General features: G+C 45.6%; 1 protein-coding gene across 2 annotated transcripts in view; it reads right to left on the minus strand.

The window, feature by feature from the left end:
- Positions 1-22534, minus strand: part of LOC115319303 (protein RCC2 homolog) — a 30536-nt gene that overhangs the window by 2774 nt on the left and 5228 nt on the right. The window contains exons 4-9 of one of the 2 annotated variants that reach the window (XM_029979183.4): positions 20938-21069; positions 16749-16837; positions 16538-16652; positions 13667-13833; positions 7391-7571; positions 5124-5302 (exon numbers count right to left, since the gene is read on the minus strand). In XM_029979183.4, the coding sequence (XP_029835043.3) occupies positions 5124-5302; positions 7391-7571; positions 13667-13833; positions 16538-16652; positions 16749-16837; positions 20938-21069 (863 nt within the window). Of the gene's footprint in view, positions 1-5123; positions 5303-7390; positions 7572-13666; positions 13834-16537; positions 16838-20937; positions 21070-22534 lie in introns of both variants that reach the window. The other variant, XM_040499817.2, reaches the window with a different exon arrangement.

The following is a 22534-nucleotide window of genomic DNA, read 5'->3' on the forward strand; positions in this document are numbered from 1 at the left end:
CGTAGTCATGCAGTGCCTTCAGAGATTCAGCGTTACCGTTACTTTTCTAGATGGGATGCCGCAGAACTGCTAGGCATGGACGACGACGCTATCTGTGACATTGAAGATGCCAGCAATGAGTGTATTCAAAATAAAGGTATGGCTTCTAGCAAGATCTGGACACTACTATGACTGACTAACGCAAAAAGGTTTTTTTTTGTGTAGTAAGTTGGGGGTGCAGCTTGTAGGCCAAGATACGGTATGCAAACTTGTATGAAGGGAAGCCTCCCTGTTACCTTAAGTGACAGTAATGAGAATGCTGAATCATACCTTTTTTTAGGTCGGTTTTCCACCAAACATAGACAAGCTTGTACTGTAAGTGCCCGCACTGCGAGTGTACTTGACTTTGCTGCCTTATACAAATGTTTGCAAGCCACCATGCTTCAAAAGCTAGTGTGGCCACCATGGACAGAAAATGCTTTGTTTGGGTGTCAGTCTAGGGATTGTGAGCATGCCTTAGCAAGGCTTGACTATCGGACAATTTACGTACGACAGCAGCAAGATGGCGGTGCCGAGAGGCCGGACTTGCAAACGTCTATACACTCCATGTGGGAACTATAGGCGATGCTTTCAAAAAAGCGAGTAGCGTCAATAGCGGAGGAGCTGGCATTCGGCAGTGAGATGCGTTCAGCAGCCTGCGGCGCCTCTTCGTGTGCGAAGCTGTGGCGGCGGAAGTGCGCACAGACCGAACCTTGGTTTTTCGAGCCGATATGTTGAGGGTGACGTCGCACAAAGACTAGGGCAGAGCTAAGAATGCTTTAGCTGTTCTCGCCTCTTATATATCCCAGGAAATAAATTTAACATCTTGTGTCAATCACACTGCAGACTGGCTTCCGACGAAAAACATTCCAGGCTTCTAAGAGTGCAACTACTGTGCTTTTCGCAAAATCAAAGAGGCATTGTTATCCTGAAATTATCTACCACGAAATGATTGAGTTGAGGGTGGAGAATCAAAATCAAGATGCTTTCAATCGTGATTTAAGCAAGACCAATTTCACTGTGATGACTTTCCACAAGAACACCTTTAACACAACAATAATTTCCCGCAAAGCTAATACCATAAATACATTTTTATTATAGCTTGTCTGTAATTTGATGCCGTTCATGTAAATTTATTTTGTATGTAATTTTAAAAAAATATTGGCGAAATAAAATTTGTAACAGGCTGAACACGAGCAAAAAGTAGTGCTCTTTTACGCTAATTGGAGAAGTGAGCTTTTTTTCTAGTAGTGCTCTTCTACGCTAATTGGAGAGGTGAGCTTTTTTTCTATCTTCCACTTCTTTCGTTAATTACATTGCATTTTATGCAAGCATATCAGAATGCGAAGGAAACAAAGATGTGTATGTGTAAACACACGCACACAAACCGACAAAGGAAGTGTCTAACAGGGACAGGCACAGACAGATATAATTGTACATGTAAGATTGACCTTACATTGGTGAGTATAAGTATACAGCATAGACCACTTATAACGTAACCGCTTAGAGTGCAGGAACGGATATAACGCGGCTTTTTTCAACCACTGGTCCGCCTCCCGCACAACTCCATGTAATTACATACTGCTTAAAATGCAGGAGCGCAAAGGGAAATACTGGTTATAGAGCGGTTTGTGGAACAGCCCACTGACCAACCGGCACAGCAAGCACGCTTCCCTATGCGGCACCAGATAATGGCGCAAGCGGCACTTGCGGGGGCAAGGATGGCAAGAAGATTGCATGAAAGAAGCGAGGAGAAGCAAAGAGAAAAGTGAGAAATGAATGACGACGCAGCGAGTTACAACGCAACGAGGTAGCGAGGTGCGACACACGCACGCGGTTGCTCCATTCCGAAAGTTTTAACGAGCCACCCAAGCCTTTCGGTTTCACCACCTCGCTCGAGTGACGCAAATCCAACCTCCTTTCTTACACCGCGCTCAAAACAAAGGCTGGATAGCAGAATAATTCTTGCAGCTTGCTGGCTTGCTTGTTTGGACCGCGTCAAGCATATCGTGGGGAAATTGACCGTCCATCCCGATCTGTCCCTGTCTCCCAACCCCAAGATGGCCAAGAAACGACAAGCTCTGTCTCTCGAAACTAAACAGGGCATCATCAAAGATGTCGAAAGTGGCATGAAAAAAGCTTCCGTCACGGACAAGTACAACATCGCTGACACAACGGTCTCTACTGTCTGGAAGAACCGGGAGCAGCTACAGCAAGATTCTGCGTCGCTCTCAAGAAAGAGGATTCATACGTCAACGTATGAGGGAGTAGACGAAGCCTTGTTTAGGTGGTTTCACGAAGGGCGAGCCAAGAACGTCCCAGTGTGTGGCCCGATGCTACAAGCGAAGGCTAGGTCCTTAGGACATTTGTTTGAACACGAAGGGTTCAACCCTCTCAAGGGATGGACCCAGCAGTTTCAAGACCGCCACGGGATTAGCTGAGGTGGGGAAGTCGAATACGCCAGCATTCAGGCATGGTTTTGCATTCATCTCGAGACAATGCTTTCCGCGTACACGGACAAAGATATCTGCAATGTTGATGAAGCTCGTCTGTGCTACAACATGCTTCCCGATCACACTCTAGCGACGAGAGGTGAACCCTGTTGCGGCCACAAGGCTTCAAAGGAGCGTGTCACGGTTTTGTTTTGTGCAAACATGGTGCTTGTTTATCAAATCAGAACGACCCCGTTGCTTCAAGAAGCGAGAATGTCTGCCTGTCGTGTACACGGCAAATAGAAAGGCTTGGATGACCCAACAGTTGTTTGTTACTCGGCTAAGGAGTTTCGATGAGGCCATGGTCGTGGAAAAACGGCGCATTGTTTTTATCATGGACAACTGCAGTGCTCACAATATGCAGCCGCACTTAAGCGCAGTCAGTTTGAAGTTCCTGCCGGCAAACACCACTGCTAAAAGCCAGCCTCTCGATAAGGGCGTCATCGCTACAGTGAAGGCACTCTACAAGAAGCGCATGTGCGAAAGAGTCGTCTTCAAATTGCAACGAGATGAACCCATCAAGGTGGATTTGAGGGGCGCCATCGACATGATCATTGCGTCGTGGTGGCAAGTAAAAGCCACAACCATCTAGAAGTGTTTTCACAATGCAGGGTTTGTGCGCGATGCCGGGAATTTGGAGGACGCCAATCAGAGCAGTGATGCGATTGATGAGGCGACCGGCGCGGACAACACGTAGTCTGACCTTGTGGAACACCACTTTGGTCCTGCAAACGACACATTTTAAAACTATGTAGATGAGGATGAGGATGACTCAGTCATCCGTGAGGAAGCAACCACCGATGAAACTATTGTTGCAGCGATGCGAGGTTCTGGGGCGAGTCCACCCGAAGATATGTTGGACAAAGACGAAGAGAGCACGCCGGAAGTTTCAACTAAAGACGCACTGCAATTCTTACAGAAACTGAAGGTACACTGTGAGCAGAACTCCTTCAGCGACGAGGTGTTCAAATGCCTTAGTGCTATTGAAGACCAGGTCGTCCACAACGCCGTTAAAAGGCAGCGCCAGGCAAAAGTCACTACTTTCTTTCAAAATGCGTGACACACTTGAGAGGGAAATGTACTAGTCTAGTGAAATAAGAACTTACCCAGACTGAGCTTTATTTTTCATCTAACATAAATAAAAAAAAATGTTTGACAAAGGTAAGTTGTCTGATGGCATGCATTTTGACCTGAAAAATTGATCTTTTAGGTATTGTGCGGATTTTCGCGACTCCCGTGACATACATTACATGCGGTCTACACTGTATACGTTTTGTCTTACCTGAGCCTGTCACTTTTACAGCGGAACTATTAAGGGTTAGGTTCCCCACGATCGTGTCCGGTATCAAACGCCTGTAGACAGAAGCCTACCTGGACAGCTACCGCCATCTATTAGCGACGGCGGCAAGCACACAACAAGTCTGGTTGCTGCCATCGCTCGTAGGTGGCGGCAACCTTTCCAGCTATCATAGAAGAATGGATAGTTAGGTATGTTGGTGGGAATTCACCGTAGGAAACAGCGTGAAAAACAGACGATGACAAATAAGCACACGTAACGAGCGCAGCGCTCGTCACGTGTGGTTCTTCATCCCTGTCTGTTTTGCACACTGTTTCCTACGCTCTTATCAGTTTCGGTTTAGACTTAGGATGGGTTGCCGCGTGCCCTTCCGGGGAAAGAAGACTGGCTGCGGAAGGAGCGGCGACGTATGCAGCAGCGCGAATGGGTCCGCAACCACTGCAAAGCCGCTGCACTGTCGCCTCGACTTCCACTGTGTTGAGCGCTTCAGATTTCCTTGCCAAAGAAGAGCACATCGCTCGCCTGGAAAGCCTCTGCCGAGAATAGAACCAGCGATGTAAAGGGCGCCGACGGGCAAATGCCATGAACGACGATCGTGCCACGGAGGCCAAGCGCAAGCGCGAGGCCCGGCGACGACTGCACTCCACGCCGGCTGAACAGTTCCCAGGCGACGGCGAGGTTCACAATTGTCACTTTTTATACAGTCCAAATCCTTCTTCATGAAGTACAGACTGTAGCCATACTGGTCCGGAAAGATCATCGACATGTATAATGATACATCTTTGTAGGGCATCCCTCCAACGAAATGGGCACTGCATACCTGCGAGTTTGAGATGGTTTTTCAGTTCGTCCCATCGGCGCTAACATATGTAGGCGCTACTGGCATAAAAACAAACACAGCGCTCAAAGCAGCAGTGTAGTATATGCCAGCCGTGCCGATACGTGGCAGACATAATCGAAAGAACAAATTTCTTGCATAGTATGGCATGAACCCACCATTGTCGCCGCCCCACAAAACAATGGCGAGTTGAAAAACTATAAAACTTTGTTCCCACGAGACACCACGCATAACTATTGAAGCGTTTAACGACGCAGCAGCTCATGCTGTCGTCCCAGTGCAGCCACACCTCTTTGACTTCAATGCAAACCAACATACGCGGAGTGGTTTCGTTTCACTGAGGTTCTCACTGCCTACCTTCGGTAACGGCCGTGCGTCAGCGTGCCGGTTGCGCCGCAAGGAGTGAATAGAGAAGTTCTTAGTACCACACCCTCTGCCCAAGAAAATAACAAGAGAGAGAGAGAGAGAAAGGGCTAACCAGCTCGCCATATGTCGGGTGTGGCCCCCAGGAGATGGTGCTCTCGTCGGCCAGCACCACAATGCTCTTGTTGGAGCAGCCAATGTCTCGCACGTTCCAGCCGGTCAGATCCTGGATCGGCTTCGGGTACATGGTCGCCTCCCCGCCGTGGTTGTTCATGCCCCAGAAGTAGAGCACCCCTGCGGCAACGTGGACATTGCGCACCGTGAGAGACCCGCTTGCCCAGTCTCCCCAATGGCCGACAGAAATTACTCTCAAAAGGCGACTGGCAACAGTTCCTTGACCCAGTCAATCACAATTCACGAGGCTGTATCGGGGCCATAATGTTCTAAAACAAACCTTTCTCTGCCCGATAACAAAGCCTCAATGTCACATTTACTGTACCTTCTACCTTACTGAAGAAAAAAAGAGGAAAGGAAACAGCCTCTCTAGATTTCGCTTGGGCGTCACTGATTACTCGAACATTGTAACAGGATACATTGGCCCGGGATTGTATCGCGATACAAGAAATACACCAAAAATGTTTCCAGATACTGAAATCCAGATACTGATTGAAAAATTGTATTTCGATACAGAAATATATATACTAAAAGTGTTTCTAAAATACTATCTTATTTCGCTACAGAAATATATATACTAAAAGTGCTTCTAAAATACTATATACCCAACCCTATTAGTACTGCAAACGGAAATGGCGTCAACGAGAAATCATGCTGAAAAAATATTAGTTGACTTGATACAAGTGCATTCTCTTGAATCAAGCATCGCACCCCCCCCCCCCCCCCCCCCTCCCCATAGAGCACACAGATATTTATTTTTATTTCTGAAAAACATAAAACACTGCAAAATTAAACTCAAAATTTCAGAGAATGTACCTTTTTCGAGTAATGCGTGCCGTCTGATGAGTTTCTGCGAACTACAAATGGAGGGCAGACCAACATGCCTCTGCTTGTCAGAACACAATGGCATTGTGGTGATATACTGAGTTTCAGTGCTTTTTACACTCCATACCACCGATACAAACAAACCAAGTGTCAAAATGACTAAATATACACGAAGATAGATGCTGAAAATGTTGGTCATGCGGGACGGTGCCCCACAAAAATGGCGACAGCGGGAAGATAGGCCTAGAAAGAGTTTACGCATGCACAGAACCTTACGGGGAAAAACGTCCGTTGGGGAACCTAGCAAAAATAAACTTAAAATTTTCAGCAACAAAATGAAAGCCATTTACAATTTCTTGTAATGCCAAATTAGAGTGCAGCTCTTGAGGAGGAGGAGGGGAGGGTCCATACCCTCTCCTCCTTCTCCCTCCCTCTCATTCTCCTTCCCCCCCCCCTTCCACCCTTGTCATGTCACACGTGACCCTCGTGACGTCATTATGGAAAACATCTCATAATGAAACGCGCAGTTACACTGACGGCGACGCTGCTCAAGCCGGAAACTGTCGCCCAAGAGCTGCGCTCTAAAAAATTATGCCGTCTGCGCACATCACTGCCTGGTGCTTCACGACAATCACCCTTTTGTAACCAGAAAAGTATGAATTCTGATTCTTTGATGGACGGCATATGGGCATGCAGTGCTGTCAACAATATTCCAACAGATGTCCAGGGGTGCTCCCTTGTCTTTGACGGCCTAATAAAGAAAACAACCGCATCTCCACGTGGTGAATGATGTTGATTGGGGCGAAGCTCTAGTGGTGCTTGTCTGCGTAGACGGTGAGCTGCAGCATGCCGAGCCTTTCGTTCGTTTTCAACCATGTCACGCTGCGGTCAAATGCGTATATAATCACGTTCCATACCACACATTCTCTTTCTGACATGAATGAAAACGAACGAAAGGCTCGGCATGCTGCGGCTCACCGTCTACGCAGAGATAAGCACCACCAGAGCTTCGCCCCAATCAACATCATTCACCACATGGAGATGCATTGTTTTTTTTTCCCTACACGAGCACAAGAGCACGTGAGCTCACGAGCAGGAGCATGTGCACCCGACGGCGGACGGACATGGCTAGCCCCTAAGGAGCTTCACCCCTAAAATAAACCCAAGAAACACCCTACAAATTTGATGAAAATTTGGAGGGTGTTTCCTACTCAGAACTGAATAGCATAATTTCCAGATACCAAAACCAGCGTGCTACTTCCGGTGCCCACATTTGGCGTATGCCTCAAAGAACTCAAAGCAAAGCGTCGGCAAGCACTGATACGGGAAAGCGTGACTGTATGGGTGGGTGAGCGAGAGAAAGACAGACGTGGTGCTGCTCACCCAGCTCGCTGAGTGCCATGCTGAAGGTTCCCCCGGCGAAGATGACACGCAGGCCCCGGTTGGGGCCATCGAAGGCTTTGATCATGCGCGGCACCATCTCGTCCTTGGGCTCGTTGTGACCCAGGCGACCATAGCCTCCGAAACCCCACGAGAAGCAGCGCTTGCGCCGGTCCAGGGCAATCTGCAGACACCCACAGCCGAGGGAAAAACCTCAGCAACTTCGTGTGTGTACAAATGCCCATCGTCCCGTTCCGAGGAATGGCTTCCAATCTCCTGCCTTCCAACATGTTGCATTTGATTCTAGATATAATACGATACATCACTTCCATAAATTAGACCTCGAATAAATTGACTGTCGTTTACTTTGATTGTTTTCAAGTCTCGAAAATGTTTTCTTGGGCTTCAAGACTGGGCCGGGCTTGGGCTTCTTCAAACTCAAGCACGGCCCAGGCCGGTCTTCGGCTGTCCCAGGTCCGTGCAGCGTTCTAGTCCGCGACGTCACAAATGGTCACTCCTTCCCCATAAATGAAATGGTCATCGCTCTCTCCACCTCAACGTAATGGCCAAGCTGATCCACCTCTCCTCCACGCGCCCGAAATGCCGAGAAAACAAGTACAAGTGGAAAGGAGGTGACTACCAACTAAATTGCATCTTGCACCATCAATACTGCTCTAAAAAAAATTAAATTTTTTTGCGTAAACTTCATTTTCTGACATGCGTGTCCCAACCAGATTGTTTAAAAATAATGTTTCTTTTTCTTTTCAGTGGCCCTTTAAGAAGCAATCATTTTAATTTGTTTAGAAAACAGTATACGGCATTGTACAGACAAACCTCAATATATCGAACACGGATATATAGAATTATTGCTTATATTGAATCGTTGTCGAAGTACTGTAGACCGTTCCGTTAGGATCATAGCAGAGAGGGTAAAAGAGAAAAAAATGCACTCCCCCTCTCACACCGCATGTCGTGCGCTCCGCCGAGTGGGCTGTAGCTAGCGTACGGCTGGCGTGCAAACTCTGTTTAAAATCGCGTCATTTTGGAACTTTCAAGCGCAGATGCGCAGATTTTGGTATGCCAGTTATCGTGTAACACTATGCTAGATAAAAGACTCACAGGGTCCAATTGCGCTGTTACCTGCGTGCAAATAAAAAACAAAAATAGGGAAAACTGCGTCAGATTGGCCGGTCTCTTTGGCGAAAAGAAAATCCGGTTGCTGTACCTATTTTACTATACAAAAGTTTGTACTGGTGTAGGCCTTTAGCAACCATGAGTAGAAGTCTGAAATTATAAATAAAACATGCTCTCCTGCTGCAATACAAGCAGTAGTTGAGGGTAGTACTGCCGGCTGACTCAGCTGCTATTTAAGTAACGGAAAAAAGATATGCTACTTGATCATTTAGCAATATAGAACAACAGAGAGCTATAGGCTGATTTTGGAGTAGCCACAACTATTCTAAGAACGCGAACCACTTCACAACGGCAGCCACGAGCGAGAGTTCGATGTTCGGTAGAGCCCGCCAATACAGCCCAAAGATGGAGAACGGCAACCTCCCGGTTTGTCGTCTGCTAGCGGAGTCGGGCACGTGCCCTCTCTCTCGTTTTACCCCGCCGAACTTCCCGGATGTGTAGAGAGGGCGCTGCGGTCGAACAAAATGGTGCCGCCCAGAGAGCGCTAAATGGAATGGTCTGTAAGAATTACATGCATTTTAAATTTTTTATAGCAAACTCGGTCGGTTAAAAAATTAATATATCGAACTCTTCAGCGCCGGAAAGCTGCGCTCCGGAGACAGGCGGCAGGCTTTCCCGCAGCACATCGGAGGATAAGCGGGCTTTCCCGCAACACATCGTAGGATAGCGGTGGCGCAGCAGGCGTTTGCGACTTTTATTCAAGTGCATGCCCGCATAAAGCTTTATGCCTGTGGTGCCGGGAACGCCATCCAGATTCGGCGGTATACAGGCTCAGTCCAATCAGCTCAATCGTATCGCCAGCAGCGCCAGCATCGCCCTTTTCATGCCCTGTGCGTGGCTCCCACTGTTTCGTAGCTCCGGGTTCGTTCCTCCGACGTTGCGTCAATCGCATGTGGTGATGGCACCGAACGTTAATAAACGTATGTCGCTGAGATTTGCGACGAAGCTTGAAATCATCCGCCGCGTTGAAAAAGAAGAAAAGAACTCCAGCGCTGCCAAAGCGTACAACATACCGCGAAGCACTTTGAGCACGCTAATGAAGACGAAAAGCGACATCAAATCGAAGGCTGAACGAAGCAAGCACTCCGGCGCACGCCGTATGTTCGGACACCGGCCTTCGAAAAGGTGGAAAGATCACTTCACAAGTGGTTTATGGACGAAAGGGCTCGGGACATTCCGGCGTCAGGCCGATGCTTCAACGGGAAGAAAAGGACTTCACGTTCATCCACCAAGCATAAAACGTCGCCTCAAGTAGCGGGTGGCTACAACAATTCAAAGCCTGTTACGACACTGTCGGGAAGACAGTCTTGCTTTTACGCCGCTACTGCAGTGAAATCAACGGTAGTGGTCTGGCGCTGATGAACCCCTTGGAGACAGTGGAGCGGGCCGTGATAAGGCATGCGGTCGGCTCCATGAAGCAATCTACGCTGCGGCAGTTTTTTTTCACCGGAATGAATAGTTGACCTTAACGCTTCACGTGAGTACAAGTCATTTTTTGCCACTAGCGTTTTACTGATTAAATCGCGCTGTACTTTAACGCTTTTTTTTGTGCGATTTTGTATATCGAATTTTGATTATATCGAACTATTTCACAGTCCTCGCACTGTTCATATAACGAGGTTCGACTGTATAGTATATGTCATGTGACGTCAATTCTCCCGCTAAATACAGGCGAATCTCATAAATTCAAACTCTCTTATTTCAAACTTGCAGATAATTCAAACTATCATGTAGGTCCCATCCTATGCGCCTCTATGGGCGTAAACTCTCAGTAATTCAAACAAATTTGTGGTCCGTTTCTAGTTTGAAGTTACAAGATTTGACTGTATCCTGGGGAAACTACATTGGTATACAGTATAGACCACTTACAACGTAACCGCTTATAGTGCAGGACCGGGTATAACGCGGCTTTTTTAAACCACCGGTTCACCTCCCATAGAACTCCATGTAATTACATACCGCTTAAAATGCAGGTGCGCAAAGGGAAATACCAGTTATAGTGCGGTTTCTGGAACAGACCGCTGACCGACCGACGCAGCGAGGACGCTTCCCTGTGCGACACTAAATAACGGCGCAAGCCGCAAGCGGCACTCGCGGGCAAGGAGGTTGCTCGAAGAAGCGAAGAGAGAGGCTTCAGTTGCCATAGTGACGGAGGGACGCACGCACGTGTCGTTTCACGTGCGTGTGTCCCTCCACTGCGTTGGAAACCGCAACGACAGACCAATCGCAGGTCGAGGAGAAGTGTTCGTGCGCGTTGCATGCCGGTCGCGGGCCGGCTGCTTCTATCGGCAAACATGGCGTCGGTTGGGATCGTCGACGTAGACGGCGCAGTGGAAGCTCATCGTTCCGCGTAAAAGCGCTATACTTGACCGTGAATTTTCGTTGTGTGTCGCTATGATAACCCAGCACGTACTGGAAGGGAAGATCCACCTACTCGTGCGGCGATGGCGTGGCGGCACTCTCAAGACGGCAGAAACGCCCGAGTCGTCGTGTTTGTTTAATTTGACTACAGTGGTAGCATTTGTGTCCTCGAACATCGCCCGGATTTCTTATTTGGAGCATTTCATGCCTGTGCTCAAGTTGAAGGTATTACTGGCGCATACCGTATAAAGGATGCGAATTTTCACACGTTTTCATCACCGGAGAAAAGTGATTAGGGTTAGCAATCCTGAACGCTTGCAACGTCCGTCCGCAACCCGCGACGCCGTTAAAAGGCTGCACCAGGCGAAAATCGCTCACTTCTTTCGAAATGTGTGGCACACTTGAGAGAGAAGTGTACTAGTCTGGTGAAATAACGACTTTCCTCAAACTAAGCTTTATTTTTCATCTAACATAAAATAAATTCTTTTACAAAGGTAAGTTGTCTCATGGCATGTATTTTGGTCTGAAAAATTGATGTTTTGGTTATAACACGGTACCGCTTATAGCGCGGATTTTCGCGACTCTCGCGACGTACGTTATATGCAGTTTATACTGTATAGTTTATGTGACATGCATTTTCCCGCTAAACTTCGCAGAGAAGCCGAATTGCTGTATAGGTCACATGACGTAAATTTTTTTCGCTAAATTTAGCGGGAAAACTGAATTAGTCTGCAGGTCCCGTGTTTCCTGCTAAATTTAGTGGAGGAACTGACTTGGTGAATAGGTCACGTCACATCAATTAGCCCGCCAAATTTAGCAGGGACACTGAATTGATGTGCAGGACATGCGACGTCAATTTTTCAGCTAAATTTACCGGGGAAACTGAAGTTGTGTATTCGCGACTCCAGCAAAACGGACGCCACCAAGCGGGAAAACCGGGAACCAGCCGGTCCAGGTCGCTCCGCGCCCATCCGCGTCTCTGGTGGCTTTCGCGGACACGTGTTGTCGGCGCGGGGGCGAACGATGTAATTTGACGAAGGTCCGAAAGTTTGCATGAGTGTTAATTAGTGTGGCGAAGCCTCTGTAGGTTGTTTCCTTCCATCACGTGTTCGAAAGCCCGTTTACTCCACAACACACGCTCGCGTGCTTTCGATTTCCTGGATGGGGAGGAATCACGGAAAAACGTTTCGATTTCTTGTCTGTCTCGAATCACATTCAAAGTAACGACTACTTGGTAGCTGATAAGTGGTTTCTTTATAAGGATGTAGAACAGTGGACTGAGGACGACAGAGGAGGTGTTTCACTGGAGGGAACACCAACGTTGCAGTCAAGTGAATGGGAAGGTTTGACAGCTGCTTTTCTTGAGTTTGGTTGTGTTTGACTAGCTTCCAAGTTTGTGCCACCCACGCCGGTCGGTGCGTTGACTATTCATCTTGGTTGATTTTCGCCGAAAAGGCCTCTGAACCACACTGAAGGAGTTGGGTTGATTTCGCAATTACTTTATTCAGGAAAACCTGCTCGCTGCATATGATTAATGAGGGAAATTATCTGCTTTCAAAAGGTGCACGTCTCGCAAAGTTAGAAGCTGTCACGGCATTATGAGCTATTGCGCATCCAATATTTATATTATATACCCGTCGAAGCCATCAGCAATATATGTCTTCATTGCTCAGGTTTACCGGCCACGCAAAAAGCTCATTTTCTCCGTTCAGGATTCGAGGTCAAGTTCAATGCAGAGAGGTCTGAGTGAATCTCAGATGAAGACTCTCTTCAGTTCGTCCGCATTCGTCTCCTTGCTACCGGCTTGGACCATTCGGCTAAGTTTAAGTACTATCTCTCTGTCTGTCAAATATAATTCAGCAGTTCATCTAATAGCTAGTCAACTAAGCTCATATTTCAACCCGAAGAATATACTAATATCGCTTTAGTGGGACAGTTCGTAATATAATACATAACCCGCTCGTCAAAATGACTTCTCGATTGCTACTAAAACCAGAATTGAAATAAGAGTATCAGCTGCGTAGTGGGGCGCCAGCGGGTTAAAATGCTCCTCGGCTCAAGAAGCGCTCGCTCAATTTTCGTAATTTTCCTGCAGCCTGTGTTGTTGACCGCACAAAACATGATTTCGCAGACAGATAAGTCGCATGGTCGAGACATGCGAGTTAGCTGAAAATTGCTCTTCGTGGAACAATTCTATAGTCATCGCCGCTTTCCTTAGATGATCAAAACTGATTAAAGTCTATTACCGTCTCTCCGGAGCCCAAAGTTTCGGTTTTGAACGAAATCTCCGAAACGAAAGTTCGACATGAAAAGAGCAAAAAACACCGGAAAAACAAAACTATGCGTTGCAAGTTTATGTGCACCGGCTAAACTTAACCATTTCAGTTCAGATACCTATAAAATTTGGCATTAAACAAAAGAAAATCTGTTAAATTGAATGCGCCACCCGTTCAGGCAGCCCGGCCGAGCCGACGCGACCTGGACTCAGCCGCCATGTTTGTTTGGTGGTGGCGCCCCCTATAGGTCGCTGGAGTCGCGAATAGGTCACGCGAGATCAAATGTCCCTGCTAAATTTAGCGGCAAGTGCATGGACAAACAAACTTTTGGGATTGGGTGGTAGCATTAAAACACTTCATGCTTTAAAAAGTTGTCGCACAGTTAGGTTTCCTTCAACTGCAGTGCAATTGCAGCTGGGGCGGTAGTCGCTGCCCTGTGCTTCCTCACCGTGTGGTTGAGGCCCGAAGCCACGTCCACTATGTTGACGTCGTCTACGGGCACCACGTGTCCTTCGCGGGTCTTGTCGATGAAGATCTGCACCCGCCGGGGGACCAGCTCACACTTGAACTGCAGCTTGTTGCTGGTCACAAAGTAACGCCCATCCGTGTTGTGACCTGTGCAACACAGAGCCCACCCTTAGACAACTCTTTCACGGACGCACCCAAAGCCGAAGAAATTCACAATCGTATGTATGTTCTGGCTTACAAAAGCGCTGAACTTACTCAAAATTTTTTTAAGGTGCCTTAATAAAGCACTTTGCTAAAAAAAAAAAAAAGCAACATGTACATTGCAAGGCATATTTTGGGTTGGGAGCGATTTCGAGACGCGTTTCTATTTCGAGATGTTGACCCCTAAATAAAAGGAACAACTAAGGAGAGGTTCTTAGATGCAAACCACATGCTATTAGTTGCCAAAAGATTGGAGTTCTAGGTTTAGGATCCCCTCGACATTGGCTTGATATTCAGAGGCTACTATTGTAACTCTGTCATCTTTAGACAATATGGCAAATGTGCATGCATGCTAAGTGATCCCCAAAGCTTCGCCATATACGCTGGAGGTAGTAGAATGTTTAGAACTAGTGATGGACCAATTCTGCTAAACTTCAAAATCAGCAAAATTTCAGCAGACGTCTGCGCACGTGTGAGAATGCGACGGATTGCAAATGGACGCCGTCCGGTCACCATCGTACAGTATGGTACTGTAGTACTACGAACTAGGGATGGGCGAATATTCGGTTATTACGAATAGCCAATCGAATTCTGTTCTATTTGGCATTCGCTTCGAATCGAATTTAAGTATTCAACAATATAGAATTATTCTACACTTCCAAATACAGTCAACCCGAACTATATCGAACCCATTTACATAGAATATTCCTTACATCGAACTATTTTTGTGCACAGTAATGTTATAGTGATAATATATAGCAAAAACTAAGGTTCCATCGAACAAAAATAGCAGCCGCTACCGATATATTGAACTGCCAAGAGCGCTGTTTTGCTCTGCAAGCTGGCTTTCCCCCCAATGCAGATGGCCGCATTGGGGGAAAACCAGCTTGTAGAGCACACTGGCTTTTTTTTTTTTTCCCCGTGCGACCGCGTGTATTGCCCGGAAAAAAAGAAAATATATCTTTTGCGGAGAGAGTGGAGAGAGGGTGCTCCGTGCTCCCTCTCCCGGCTCCGTCGGCAAAAGCGAATATTATTGGGAAATTGTAGTAGACCGTTTCCGCTGCCCGCTAAGCACCCGGATAGCGCTTCGTAATCCGGCAGAAAATCTTGAACTATGCAGATAAGGCTGTCGGCGCGCATGCGCAGCTGCGGCGTTTCCTTGACGGATACAGTAGCGGAGGAGAAAAACGGTCTACTATAACTCCCTATTTTTTCTTCCAAATTGACGCAACCGCCAAGAGAGAGAGAGAAAAAAAAAAAAAAAAAAAAGCCAGCTTGCTTTGTTAGTTGGCTTCCCCCAACACAGCCAATTTTAAGGGAAAGCCAACTTGCAGAGCAAAACGGCGCTCTGCAGGAGAAGGTGCTCCCTCCCGTTCGACATGCTCCGTGCTCTCGGCATAGTTCGGCGCTAATGCGCAAATATAGAAGGCAGCGGCCTCAGCATTTTGGAGTCCGTCAATAGCGTAAAAAAATATTGTTATCGTGGTTGCAATGAAGGAAAAGCAGCAGAAGATGCAAGACTACTTCATTGTGTAATATTTCACCAGAAAGTGAATTTTTGAGAGTCAAATCCATTAAAACTTTTATATTGAATTACCTGCTATATCGAACTAGTAGACATATATTTGCAAGTTCGATATAAACGGGTTTGACTTACTCTGTGACTCAAAAAAAATAATATTTAAAATAATATTGTTACCTCTTCCGGTGAAGGCTCAGCTGCCAATGAGGTGCCAAAACCGAAGCTCGCGTATCGTGTCTGCACCCACTACTACCCAACCTCAGTGTCACACTACTTCTGCAAGAAGTCGCAGCAAAATTGCCAGTAAAATACAATAATGACACCGATACAATTATCTTGTAGAATATCACTTTATTTAGGAATATCTATGTCAATATGAATTAAAAAGAAAAACAAAAACCTACATTTTTTTCGCCCGAGAAAATGAAATATTAACTCTTAGGTCTGGCAACAATGTATTTTTGCCAAATCTTTAGAAAAGTAAAAAAATTGGCATTCCCAAATTTTCAATTTGGAAAAAGTTCAGCTTTTTACTATTTACCAACAAGGAAATGGAAGTAAAGAATTTGGGAAAATTAAGCATAATTACATTTTATCTATCCCACTAAGGAGAAAAAGAAAGCTTTAGGACACCCCATAGTTACTGCAAAAGCGACAATACAAATTTTACTGATTATTGTTAAGTTTGGGCTAGTTTGCACCAGACATGATCAAAATAGTGCAAAGATTAGGACATAGTAAAAGTTAACCAACAGGACACAGAACTTTACTGAAATTCATTGCCGAGCACATTGTCAAAACAAAAGAAATAAAAAAAAATGAAGTGCATACAATCACGCTCAAATTTTTGCCTTTGCTTTACCCAGTTGCACTTGCCATTTTTTTTTTAACACCAAAAGATTAAATTGAGCATTCATAATTTGCAAGGAGATACTCTAGAGACTGCACAAAAATCTCAAAACATATTTTTGGGGCCAATTTTCGGCAACAGAAAGGACCTCGTTTTCAGCTTGCCAAAACCCGCTAACAAAAGGGCAAAACGGGCATGCGGCTGAGTGTCCCAGTGTTCAGGCTGCCTGAGAAACGAAAGCAAAAGTAGCAGAGGAGCCGCCATGATGCTCGCCTCACCGAGCTGTCCGTACTCGGGGCAGCCGAAGGTGTAGACGGCCCCCTTGCAGTCCACCATGACGCTGAACTCCCCTCCGCAGGATACCCGCACCACGGGACGCACTTTGAACACCACCTGTGGCTCAACAAGTCCTCCGTCAGAGGCATGCCGTCGTGCGGAAGAAACGCCGTCTCCCGCACAGACAGACGGGCACATCAAAAGAGGACCCACCCTGGTTGGAACGTGAATAGACTGGTTTTGGGAGCCCACGCCGCACTGGCCCATTTTGTTGTCGCCGCAGCTGAAGACACTGCCGTGGTCTGGAAGGGCGCATGGTCAACGCATTACTTTCACACGCGCAGAAAAATACAAGGTTTGCACGAGGAAATGTTAAGGTTTTTTGGCAGGCAAAAACGAACAATGCCATCGCGGAATGCTACAACTTTAACGAGTGTTGAAAAGCAATTGTATGAATATTGAAATAAACGGCCCCTGTCCCATGCCAGTGGTAGATGCCAGCCAGACAAACAGGGGCCCAGCTTACAGAGGGTGCTAATCGACCACTCACTACGAGATTCTGCCCCGTGTTGAACCAGTCACTGGTGCCATAGTTTGGCAGCGGTGTCAAGTGGACGATTTATGTCATCCCCGTTTTTCTGGAGTAGTAAACGTGTCTTACTACTACTATAACATGTATAACCAAAGGACTGTGGCCCTTAGTTCAAACACTCATACAGTCCCAACTTTTCATTCAGCTACTGCATTGGGCTGACGCTTTTGCACCCTGCCTTCTGGTGTAGTTTCAGTGTTCAGCGACGTGTGGCTGGCCTATGCACTGCGCAAAACCCTCAAAACGTGTTCTCGGGTAGCTTTGGTACTACATTAGACTAAGTTTACATTATGATCCTATTTCCTCCACAGTGATGCGATTGGTCGGAGTCACTTTGGAGCAACTTTTGAAGCAGCAAAAACAGCTTTTGGAGCAAGCACAAACTTCACCTTCAATCATACCGCTGCAAATATTACGTTAAGATTCATGTGTTGGTTTGTTGAACTGGCGGAAAATGTCTAATTTGCCTTCCCACCTCTGTGAAACCTCACATTTGCACCAACTGCACGGCATTTTTGATTCCCTCGAACAAGGAATAAGCTTCAACAATTGTGTGCAGAAGCACAAGACACGACAAGTTGCTGATTGATGAAGGACACTAATGAACTCCAGTGCATAGTTATTTCAGGTACAAAATCAAAGGTAAAGCAAATAGCATATATTCCACTGAAATAATGCTAAAGGAGCAATGCAACAATTTAAACTTCGAAAAAATTTGCAGTATTTGATTTTTCAATTGTTTATCTTACCAAAAGTGATGGAGAAATCGCCTAATTCTTTTGAAATATCCAGATTTCGTTGCGTAATAGCAAAGCAAAGAACGGGAATATTTCGCAATTAGCAGCCGCGTGGTGGCGGCCATGGGAACTGAGGCGTGACACGTCCCTAGGTACATTGTAATAAGTTGGCAAGAAGTGACATTTAAGGGGGGACATAAGCCCAAGTTTCAAAATTTAAAAAAAATCCATTTTACCATTTTAAGATTTTTGGTTTTAGAAACTAATTACACACCCTCACACTAAATTTCATAACCATGCGCCAAGTAGTTACAATGATATAAAATATTTTCAACACATTGTGAGGCAGCAACAAAGTAAAGCAGTTCAATGTTAAAATGTACTTTCCTTAGTTCCACTTTTTGCTGCCAATTTCCTACGAAGGAATCTTTTGTTCAAAGGTAAAATTATTCTGATACCACAATCAAGATGTTTCTGAACTGAAATTTACTGGGGAATCGGGCTATCTACTTTATATTGCTTTACATTAAAAGGACTATAAAATTACCTTTTTCCTTTTGCCAAATAGCTTTTACATTAAACCTTCAATGTTCACTGAATGCCGAAGAGGCATTCGTTTTCGTCTCGGTTTATTAACTTCTACACAAAAAATTCATGAAATTTCGCCTTTTTCTATCCCTCCAACTGACCGCAAAACAAACTGGGGCGTAATTTTAACGGTCGTGACGTACTCTGGGACAGGAACCGGAAGTTCTCTCGGCAGTAGGGGAATGGGAGCGTTAGCGAGATGGGGGCAAGAGTCCGGTTTCTTTTAAAACTTCTATAACGAAGAATTTTTTTTGGCTCCCCATTTTTGCGTTTTGTTTCTTTTAACACCTTTTACGACATGCAATGGATAAAATTCGATTTCAGAATTGTTTCATGGTCGCTTTCAAGTCCTCATTGAGAAAAAACTATGTTTTCAAAAATTGACATAGGACAGATATGCATCTCATATCTTGAGATAATCACGCTTTCTGAAATATTTACATTTGAGTTATAAAAACTAGATAGCCACTTTATGCTCAAGCAGTTAAAATTGTGCTTAATAGCTTCATTTGCATATCATAGATTTCTTTTGGTGAAGAGTGACACACCTTATGCAGGTATGTAAAGTTGTCCTGGAGAGCTGGAAGTTTGCACAGTACACCTACATCTGAAGTTAAATCTCCCCTGCAAATTTCATTCTGATCACTTGAGTAGTTCAGAAGTTCAACCTCTAGCCAGTGTCGTCCCTTAATGGGGCCCTACAATCATATTTAAGCGTCTACCTTGCAAGGCCCCTTTAATATAATGCTATATTTTATAAATATTGTCGTTTCAACAGGAGTAAATGCATCAAAGACCTCATATCATCGAGAAAGTTGTACTAGTATATTCAGTTTTATAAATGCCATCTGCCCGAGGTGAAAGAAATCTATTCTTCCCTTGGGCCTCATCCCGTTGCTACCATATAAGTCCAACTTCCTTGCAAATCATCGCTCAGACCAACCTTCAAGGAAACCATTTCGATCACAAGCGGACGCTGCGCGCGCTGGAGGCTTTGAAAGAGAACCCAACCATATTCTTAATGTCCCCATTGCGCATCACTGCGCTTGTGACTGGGAAGACAGTGTAAGAGTTGAGAGTGGCGTGGAGGTGCCCAAATGTGAGTTCTTTAATTCAGATGTGACAGGGAACAACTACCACAATTCTTTTGCCAAAGCTCAAACATTGTTGCACGGCCCCATGAAAATAGAATAAATTAGAGCACCCAAATTGATGTTTTGCACAAACTAAAGGTTCTAAAAAGAATGCAATTCTTAGATCAGATGACAAAAAAAAAAAGTTTTCGCATTTGACTATGAACATTAATAAGTTTATACATAGGACTCCATAATAACTTAAATCGGCATGAAATGACAAATATGCCTCCTTAAAAACAATCCCTTTGACTTCGTTAAGTTCATTCCAAAGCTTCCATTTACAGGTCCACTAATTATAGTTTTAATTTACTATACTGACTGTGCCATTGAACAGATATGAAGCCACATAAAGGTAATTCCTAAAAAAAAAGATTTGACATTACAACAAAATAAACCGGTAGAGCAATACATATAAATCTCGTGTGTGTGCTTTCCTTCTTAAAAATGTTATCTTTAAACTTTCCTTTCTCTTCTTTTCCTTGACGGTCCTGATTTGTAGAAAATGCTTTTAAGGTCATTCATGTCATTGCTAGTTGAAAGAAATGTTTTTCGTTTTTCGCCCTGAGTTCGTTTTATTTTTTCTGTGGTCAGTAAATATAAATCTCCTAGCAATAATCAAGTAGCTTAGCTAAACCCCGAATTTGAAAAGGATGTCGTCAGAATGTTGCAGTTTATTATGCACACAATAGCCGTAGCTTTATTAAAAAATCACGTGTTCTGTCTCGTTCTGGAAGAGTGCCTTCTCCGTAGCATGCAGGTGCGCCACGGCGAAACAAAATATAAAAAATCGAAGGACGTCAATTCTGCGGTTGTCGCTTCACTGCAGCACACCAGTGTGTGGTGAAAAGTGCAGTCAATGAAGCTAGCTAACCTGTCAGAACAAACCACACGCATGAAAACTATTATAAAATCTCTGAGTATTGTTAGTGTTTCATAAACATGAAACCAAATAGGACATCATTTGATGCAATGATCAAAAGTTCTGAAAATTTTCACAAGCCTACTGTAACAATTTGGCCGTGTAGTGATGAGGCCTGAGCTATTATATTTTCCATATTAGATAATCAACTGATATTGACTTTTGGCGCAAACTTTTTATATTTTAGCAAAATGTGGCAGGATGTAGCAGGGTAAGCACTTTGGCACAAATGAAGCAGAAATCACACCACTGTTCACATAAGTTTGGCAAGACCAGAAACCAGTTCATTTTACTGGGATTGGGTCCAAGAGGATTAGCTGCGTGTTAAATTTGCCTCGGGCTTCCTGGTGGCGCAAGATACTGTCTGCAGAGGCCTTTTAAGACCTTGTGCACTGAAGACGTAAAACCAGGAAAGATCGGGGCGGCTCACCGGTGAGGAAGAGGGTGTGGCCCCGGCCGCAGGCAGCGCTCACCACGACGGTTTCCTTGAGCGTGTCCACAAGAGTGGGCACATCCCTCACCTTCACGTCGCACTGCCCCAGCTGGCCCTTGTCGTTGCGCCCTGGGACACAGGAGGGGACACGGTCCAGTGAGACACCATGCACACGACACCCCTTTGCCGAAGCATACTAGAAATACTGGTAACGAGTGCTTGAAGTAGAGTCGGCTCTCAATAACTCCAAGTTCCTTTATTAGAATTGTCTGGCAAGGTCGAAGCACGGGCATGGTCCCGGCCATGGTGACAGAAATACTTCAGGTGGTGTAACACTGCGCCTCCGCCGAAGAGCCGCCGTGGCAAAGGTCGGCAAGAGATTCTCCTGCCGCCCAGGTGTGGCATCGACGCCACCCTTTAGTGAACGGTAGCATGTGCCAAGCTGCAACGTTACGCAGTTTTCTGCGGCTATCACTTCGTTTCTGGCCGGTTTCGGCCTCCGGAAGATCCCGGCCACAAGGAAGAAGTGCTTCGTGCCCCGGTGCAACGCAACACGAAACGTGAGTGGAGAAGTCATCCCTTTCTGCTACTCCCAAAGAGGACCGCCTAAAAATGTGGTGTGATGCGATTTTGCGCAAAGACCACCTGCTTTAACCGACAAACTTTTTATGCGAGAGACATTTTGAGTTGAGGCTTGTGAGTAGATCTTTGAAAGCTGTCTACAAGGGCCACATCCTCGTAAATGTCCCATGGAAAGCTTCTCTAGCAAAAGACTGAGTGCTAACAAAGATTCCGGGCTATCCCTGCTACCCGACTAAGAACGATAGCAAAAGAAAAGAAACCACTGACCGTCAGTGCCCACCGTCCAGCAAATGGCATTGTGCCATGGAGGAGTGCTCAGGGTACAGTTACTTGGTGAATACCATTATTAACAGATTCAGTTTTACTTCACCTGGAAGTGCGAGAATGGGTACTTATTCTCTGAATTATGTTAACAAATTAGTTCTTTATTCTATAAACAATCCATACATCAAAGCATATATCTGCTTCATTGTGTCTGTCGACTGAAACTAACGTTCAACGAGTCCCTCGGGTTCGAGCAGAAGCTCAAACCCGAGGGCCTGCCCGTCCACAGCCCGTTTACCACTCCATAGCCCAGTGTGCAATCTCAATGGCCAGGCACGAACGAGTTTCTCGCTTTACAGAGAGGGAAGCACGAGATAACGCTGAAAATGACACCAGTCAGAATATCCTCATATAAGATAGGGAATATCCACAGCCGCTTGAAAATGCTGCGTCACATGCAATTTAACGCTTCCAAAGCTGCACTGCAGCTGCTGAACAGTTCACTTTCTGCATAGCAGACGCCCTTCATAGGCCTCGACAACTCTGATGCCATCTGTTGGCACGAATGAGAACCAGGGACGAAAGCTGGATAACCCCGAAGACGGCGGTACTCCACCAGAATACCGCTCTACTCATACATGTGGTTGCCGTAAGAGCTCCAGAATAACCTGCTATCATGATTTTTGCCAAATTTAGACAAAATTGAGCAACGTTTACATTATCTTTAAAGTGGTGAAACATATGCAGG

Source organism: Ixodes scapularis, unplaced genomic scaffold (assembly GCF_016920785.2).
Source record: "Ixodes scapularis isolate PalLabHiFi unplaced genomic scaffold, ASM1692078v2 PGA_scaffold1__304_contigs__length_218370807, whole genome shotgun sequence".
NCBI lineage: Eukaryota > Metazoa > Arthropoda > Arachnida > Ixodida > Ixodidae > Ixodes > Ixodes scapularis.